The 8227-nt window shown below is 34.2% G+C and overlaps 1 protein-coding gene across 2 annotated transcripts; it reads left to right on the top strand.

Annotated features, from left to right (window-relative positions):
- Window positions 1-775: 775 nt before the first annotated feature.
- Window positions 776-5357, top strand: LOC143622553 (small ribosomal subunit protein eS7-like). 2 transcript variants are annotated; one of them, XM_077093666.1, is made up of 6 exons: window positions 776-828; window positions 1483-1572; window positions 3274-3347; window positions 3424-3547; window positions 4116-4298; window positions 5092-5357. In XM_077093666.1, exons 2-6 carry the CDS (start codon window positions 1498-1500, stop codon window positions 5209-5211), a joined length of 576 nt encoding a protein of 191 aa, XP_076949781.1. In that variant the 5' UTR covers window positions 776-828; window positions 1483-1497; the 3' UTR covers window positions 5212-5357. The 2 variants fall into 2 exon arrangements, with proteins under 2 accessions (XP_076949781.1, XP_076949782.1); XM_077093667.1 differs by having other exon boundaries at window positions 787-832.
- The last annotated feature ends 2870 nt before the right edge of the window (window positions 5358-8227 follow it).

Below are 8227 nucleotides of genomic sequence, written 5' to 3'. Positions count from 1 at the left end.
AACATAAATTAATTTCTAAAATATAAACATAAATGAACACTATTGAATTGAATTAATTTATATGAATATATAAAATATAATGTATAAAATACAAATATTATTTAATTATTCTGTTAATATATAAATGAACATAAATAAGCAAACATATATGAACAAACATAAAGGAACATTCATGAACAAACGAAAGATGGTGTTAATGTCAAAAAAAAAACAATTGTTCGTTTTGTTAGTTTATTAATGAAAACTAAGTTAACCTCGGTGCTTTGTTCATGTTAGGCAGGTGGGTCCCTCATCGATGGACCATGTCCATGGGGTAATGACAACTTTGTATTGGACATTGGTAGCAAAATACTCATCTGGCCAGAATTTTGTTCAAGTGTTTATACATAACCATACATATTTACTTCCAAGATTTAAGATAGAACGTGTTGAAATTTTAAAAAGGAAAACGCAATATAGCCCATCTCAGTTGGGAAAAAACTACAATCAAAATGGCATTAAAAGCGACAGCTGTAGTTTATGTAGATTAATTAAAATAATAAAACAAATTATATATTCAAAACAATATTAAAAAAACTTTAAATAAACCCACGTAATACGTGGGCTAAAAACTAGTAATTTAATAAAAGGAAAATTCAAACAAACCAGTTGACCGGGCTGATTGCAAAATATTTTAAACCCAGCCCAAACCATACATGTATCCTCTAAACAAAGCCCAAATTATAGTTGTGAACAAGCAAACGTTATTATTAATAATAAGTTTAGGGTTTTCACTTTCATCTTATCAGCCGATACCTGCCTCATCCAGAGCCGCCGGAATCTTCCATTGTAGGTTTTTCTAATCTTAATACATCATTATGAGTATAATCGGTTTTCTGCTGTCATAATGTTTAGATTTGTGTTATTTGTTATAAAGTTTGTAATTAACTTATTTTAGGATTATTATCACTGTTTTGTTTTCTTTTAATGATGAAATGGTAACATGTTGATCAGTGGTGGGGTGGGGATTAATATGGATTAGTCGGGACTATATTTAATTTTTTATTTTGTTAATATGCACGCACATTTTTATATGTAACTTTTTTATATATGAAATTGTAGTTTTTATTTATACGTACAATATACATTTTTATATCTAAGATTTATGTATATACATGGATTTGCCGGAAACTGCTGGAATCGTCTGACGTTGGCTTGAAATTGGTCGGAACTACTGATTTTTTGGCCGATTACTCAAGTCACCGGTCAACTAGGGATTAATCGCTGACCGGACCGACTTTTTGAACTTTGATTTTGTTTTAAAGTTTCACACTTTCATGTAATCAATGGATTTTTAGCATTTTGATGATACTGAGGAATGCTTGAGTTTTAGCATATGAAATTGTGCGTTGTTTGATTTATGAAAAGTCATTTTAGTTTCTTTGTGTAAATTGCCATACTATTATTGTTTGTTATTTTATTGTTTACTTGTTTTTTTATTAGTTTTCATAGCTCAAAATGTATACTTCAAGGAAGAAGATTCAGAAGGACAAGGATGTTGAACCAACTGAGTTTGAGCAGTCGGTTGCTCAAGTAAGTTGTACAGTACCTTTTCACCGTCTAATTTTCCTTCAAAAGGTTACAATTGGTTTGATTTTGGCCCTGGCTTAGTTTCATCATTTAGTTTAACCATAGTTATCAAATGTGATAAGCATTTGAAAGTGTTGAGGCTGGGCCTAGCGCCCAGGCGATAAGCCCAAAAAAGCGCCGTATTTATAAAAAAACAAATTTTTTAACTAAAATAGAACATCTTAATAAGAAAACATACATTCATTTTTGAAATAGTTCATAGAATAACCAAAATCCAAAACATGAAGTACGAAGTACATCTTAATAATTAGAAAAACCTAATCAATAACACATCTATCATAATACCCAGTAGTTCAACAACTCTATAAGCATTCATTTTAACTGTCAAGAACAACAATTTGATCCATCCACAAGTGAAGCATTAACACATCTATCATAATATCCAGATTTCCAAATATTAAAAAACTAAAACCTAATCACAACTTCTGAATATTGTAGTCATTTAGACTAAAGGGTGTGGATGCCATTTTGTTTCCCACTTTACAACGCCACATCAGCGCCACATCATATCCCACCCCACTAAACTCTCTTTCATAATATCATGGAAATGGATCACAGTTCACCAATTCACCACTTCCCTCCATTTTCAATAAAATATAATAATTACATAACTAAAATTAATTGTAAATTTATTATACTAAACTAATATCATATATAAAAGATTTCCAGAATAATATAAATAAAAAACATTGATTTTTATAAACCAAGAGTGTTAGTTTTTTATCCAGTTTAGTCCCAAAAAAATGGGCCATTAAGCCCACTTGAGGCCTTAATATATTTGTTCACAAACAAGCTAACCCTAGCTTGTTCTCTTCCAAACTTTCTCTGCTCCTGTCTTCTTCCTTCAGTTACTTATTATTTTTTGTTAATAAAAAACGTTTGTGCAAAGATGTGTGTGTAATGGGTATGAAATTAAATCAAGAGGAGTAGTTGAGCGGTGAAGATGGCGGTGATTTCTCCACGATAACTTTACCGCTGGGCGGCACCAACACGCCCGGGGCGGTGAACACCGCTGGCTAGGTCAGCTATTGGGCGGCATATTGGCATCCATACCTGATAGTCTTAGTAACTAAAGTCAAATGATATTTAATACGCATGGGGAGGTTGGGAACAGATTATGGAACAGTTTGGTTTTAGGTACTGCTAGAGAATAGGAACAGGTTGTTTAAATGATATTTAATACGCATGGAAGGTTGGAAACATATTATGTCGCTTTAAATATCTGTGAAATGCAACTCACAATTAATGCGCCTAACGCTTTAAATGCCCTTAAGCGCAAAATGTGCTCGATTTTAACAACTATGAGTTTAACTGGGCAAAACAAGTACTAAAAGGTGTAACATTTAGTAAGAACATAATAAAAAATTAGTGCAATAAAAAATTTGATAAAAGTAACTGAACAAATATATTTTATGTTATATATTAAATTTTAGTCTAAGAAACTAAATAAATTAAGTAATAGATAATTTGCTCAAGGTCTTATGTATATTGTGTTATATATTTAAGAAAATTTAGGAAGTAATTAAAAGTGATATAATTTACTTGTGAGCCAGCAAAGGAACCCAAATTATCATAATTATAGTTTAAAAACCTCTTAAGGAGTATATTAAAACAAATACTTTTAAGTTTTTCTAATTTATATAGGCATTGTTCGACTTGGAAAACGCAAACCAGGACCTTAAGAGTGACTTGAAGGACTTGTACATTAACAATGCTACGTAAGTATGCTTACAGTTTTATTAATGACACATTTTTCATCACGGGTTTATTTTTTTCTATTATCTTTATTTTCAGCCAAATTGATGTTTCTGGAAGTCGGAAGGCAGTAGTGATCCATGTTCCTTATCGGTTGAGGAAAGCTTTCCGCAAAATTCATCTCAAGCTTGTGAGAGAGCTTGAGAAGAAATTTAGCGGCAAGGTAATATTCTTGTTTTATTAAAAAAGGGTTTAAAATAAAGGATTTAAAAGTTGTTTTTCTCTTTTTATACGGTTGACACTATCTTCTTGAAAAAATCAAAATATTGAACTTTACTTTTGACTCATTCATCTTTGATATTTAAATATTAACTTTAGAAACTCTAAAACGGGTTAATACCTTACAAGTGTTAAAATTTAAAGTTTAAAATTAAAATAGATCATCAACCCGGTGTATTTACTAGGTATCAACCCGTTTTAGAGTTTCTAAAAGTGTTAATATTTAGATATCAAACATGAAAGAGTCAAAAGTTTAACTTTAAATTTTAACAAATATCTACTATTTTATAAAAAATCTTTATATGGGTTGTGTTTGAGTATTTCCTATATTCAAAATATTTAACTTAAAAGTTTTAACACTTTTATCTTTAAAAATCTTAATTTTAATCTTTAAAAAAACCTATTTCATTAAATCTATTGTGCTGAACGTGTTGTGTCAGCTAACCGAAAACCTTTTTATTTCGTGTTGGGTCAGGATTCCATGCCCTTAATTGTTATTATTTTTTTGGCAGGATGTGGTTTTGATTGCCACTCGAAGGATGTTGCCACCACCTAAAAAGGGTTCAGCCGTTCAGAGGCCTCGCAACCGTACCTTAACTGCAGTGCATGATGCCATGCTTGAGGATATTGTGTACCCGGCTGAGATTGTTGGAAAGCGGATCCGATACAGGGTTGATGCCTCCAAGGTCATCAAGGTAAGTGCCTACTTGTTAGGCGTGTTAGTTTAATCCACACTTAAGTCACTCTATTAACCCACACTCAAGTCACTCTATTAAGACGAATATGTTATTGCAACACCAAGAATACCAATTAAATCGATTGTTATTAGGGTCGGGTTGACATTCAAACCCAGAACTGATGTCATGTAGCAATTCGAATTTGTCAAACCCTGTTGTGATACGGTTGGTTAGGGTGAGGCTTTCTTACATTACACGGGTTTGGGTTTTGTATAAATGGGTTTGGTTCAGTTTAGGCTAAATGGGTCGTGTGTGGGCAACTTGGCGGGTTTGCAGGTTGACATCTTTAATCATTATTTTTTTATTTTATTGTTATGTTTTAAATGTATTTGGGTAATGTTATAAATCAAACTGGCAGGTATTGTATGGCATAGTTTAAAACAAAAGATATTAGCACATAGTTTTATAATTAAAATGTAATTGTTTTATATAAAATGTATATTTTGTTATTCAAGTGTAATTTGAATATAGTGAAACTGATAAAAACTTTTAGAACTTTCAGGTCAAATGAGGCGTGGTTCGGTCTGTTTTTGAATACAGGTGTCATACTTGAGTTTTGTGCTTCTGTTGGTGCGACCTGCCAACTCGCAAACACTACTCACTTAGCACCCTCAACGGATACAAATATCATACGCGAAGCTGATAAACATGACTTGAACCACCCGAAACTTGAATAATAAACTTGATACCCCGACTACTGCTTTTGCAAACTGTCTTTTGAGTTTTATTGTTGACGTGTTTTTTTTTGTAGATTTACTTAGACCCAAAGGCAAGGAACGACACCGAGTACAAGTTGGAGACGTTTGCTGGGATTTACAGGAAGCTTTGTGGGAAAGATGCTGTGTTTGAGTATCCGATCACCAAGGCTTGAGCGCGTGGGGAGCTTTTGTGCTTTTAATGTTTTCAATTTTGTTGTTTTCTTTAGTACAACTTTATGGTGCATTTGAGCACTAGAGATTCAGATGATGGTTGTTTTTATTGTAGGTTAAATCAAAGTGGTTGGTAATTTTAGTTTTATGGTGCATTTAGTTTTAGTGTTTTTTTTTTCACTTTTGAGCCAGATTTTTTGTTTTCCCCATCTATTATTGTTTAAAACAAAATGTAGTATATCTTGATTATTATAAACCAGATTATCGTCACGATAATCACGAAATTTAAAAGGTTTACATGATGGCATAAAGTCTTACCTTGTTTAGGTAGAGATTTTGGATTCGTGTATCAAGTTTCTTTCAATCAGAAATGTTAATTTTTACGACTAGAGGTGTGCAAAATTGAGTATCTGTAAAACCCGGAACCGAGTTTTTTCCAGATCGGGTACAATTTTTTCAGTCAGGAACCGGGCTTGTTTTTGGACTGTTGGAAACCGGTTCCAACGGCTAGGTGGTGTGTAGAACTTGTTAAACCACTTTCAAAAATCTAAAACACGTTTTAAATCACAATTAAGCTTAAACCGGCAATCAATGGCAAGTAACGACGATGTTATAGTCATTGAAACAACACGATGCCCCTGAAGTTTGGGTTCATTATGATTTGTGTCCTGACCGACACAAGAGATGGCCCTGTGCAAGTATTGTTCCAAGTTTCTGAAAGCAGGGTCGAACTCCATCCTACGCAAGCATACCAATAAGTATTGTCGTGTGAAAAAAAGTTTGGATGCCAAGAAAGCGGAAGCGGGAGAGTCGTCCGGCTTTACAACTCAAGCACCTACCGCCGCCGGTAACAACGCTTAAACATTGTAGAGCGCGGGATCAAAACGACTTAAATTTGATCGTGTTACAAATTAGTAATAAACAAAGCAAAACTAGTTAATAAACAAAGCAAAACCAAAATTTACTTGAAATTTGATAGTGTTACAAATTAAGTTACTAAAACAAATAAAAATTACAAGTCTTCAAACTCTTCTTCTTAGTCTTCGTCCTCGTCTTCTTCACCACCCGAATTCCCGGAAGAAAGCCCTTCATCCACCTCCTCATCATGAATTGGACGTTCTAGTGTTATTTCGTCTTCAAAGTTTGTCTTGTGTTGTATACGATTCACCGCATCCAAATGATCCTTTAGGCAAATGCAAACCTCTAGAGACTCGGGAGTTAGTTTTGTTCTTCGCATCAATAATACCCTCCCACTAAGAGAAAAAACCAATTCCGAAGCAACCGTTGAAGCTTGGACGCTAAGCAAGTCACGAGCCATGGCAGATAGAATAGGAAATTCGTTTTGTTTTCCTTTCCACCAAGCCAAAATATCAATGTTGCGAATTTCATTGACCGTTGCACCCTCAAGATAGTTTGCTCCACTATATCGACCAAGTTCACTTGGTGGTGTGTTTCCTCTTTGTCTTTTAGCCTCCGATTCACGAACAACATTCATCAAATTTATAAGCTTGTCCTTGCACGACTTACTTTTTGTTGTTTAACTCCCAAAAGACGACCTTGTGCTTGGACCATAAAGTTGAAAATAATGATAATAAAGTTCTTGAAGGTATTTGTTAAACTTATCCTTCGCTTCCGTCGACAACTTCAGGTCGATCTCGGCATACCCATGTTGTCAAATATTTCATCGATCAATGTCTCAACCCCGTTAACATTCCAATAGGGGTTTAAAGCGACGACACAAGTAAACACCGGCGGTATGTCTTCATAATATTTTAGGAACTTTTCCTTCATTACCTTAACAATATTATTGAAAAGTTCGTTCTTCACCTCAAACTCTCTAAAATTCAAGGACAAGTTGTATAATTCTTGCAACACCCAACAACTAGTAGGATAATAAACCCCCGAATACTTAGTTGTTGCGGTTTTGAAAACATCAAGATACTCCAACAAATAACCGATATTGACCCAAACACGATCGGGAAGCAAATCCGCCTCGCGTCGATCAACAAGAGTGCTATGAAAACTTTATAATGTTTGGCGTTGGGCAAAAGCACACTTGAGCATATGACAAGTTGAGTTCCAACGGGTTTGAACGTCCCAATTCGGCCCCAAATGTTTTCTTTTAACTGATTGTAATAGTTTTTATATTCAAGATGCCTTCTTTTACCACTTTTGAAAACATCTTGTAACATAAGTCTAAAGCAAGTCAAACCTTGACCAATGTTTTCATTGCCGAGACCTTGTTGAACAACCAAATTGATAATATGTGCAACAAATCGAACATGAAAAAAATTCCCGTAACAAGGTGGTGAATATTTTATGATAAATTTTTCAGGCGCCTTTGAAATGTTTGATGCATTGTCAAAAGACATCAAAAATATTTTATTTCTCAAGTTATAAGTCGTTATTACATTATCCACCAATTCAAACAATTTATCGGCGGTATGTGGGTACAGGAAGTTTTCAAAAGCGATGGTGCGTTTCATCAATTGCCAAGACACCAGATTAACCCAATGAGCGGTGACACAAATGTATGATTCGGGTAACACGTGTGGTGCCGACAAAACATGTCACACCCTCAAAATCCACTAACGAAGTCTTACCGTCAGAGGGTGTGAACTAACAGGATCGGAATCATTAGTTATAATCAAACATCATAAGTAAAGTTTTCAAACCACGAAACATTTAAGTGTAAATAAGCGCGGAAGCGTAAATTCATAAACAAAGTGTTGCGTCACGCAGGACGACTTAAAACCCAATTAATAACAGTTTAAAAATAAGTTTGCAAAAACGATAGAGTTCAATGTAATGCATGTTCCTATACCGCGCGCCCGCCTCGGCTACCTGAGAATAACATACTAATAGTGTCAACATGGGGTTGGTGAGTTCACAAGTTTATATAAATAAAGCGTTTGCGTTTATGTTTTGCGTTTGCGTTTGCGTTATGCGTTTGCGTTATGCATTACCAGATAATGTTATGTCAATCATATATCGATAGGTAGCTAGCCTATACAACAA

The sequence above is a fragment of the Bidens hawaiensis genome, unplaced genomic scaffold (assembly GCF_021521415.1).
Source record: "Bidens hawaiensis isolate Kalapana, Puna unplaced genomic scaffold, B.hawaiensis_p1.1 tig00003217_1, whole genome shotgun sequence".
NCBI lineage: Eukaryota > Viridiplantae > Streptophyta > Magnoliopsida > Asterales > Asteraceae > Bidens > Bidens hawaiensis.
This window is presented reverse-complemented; position numbering and strand designations above follow the sequence as displayed.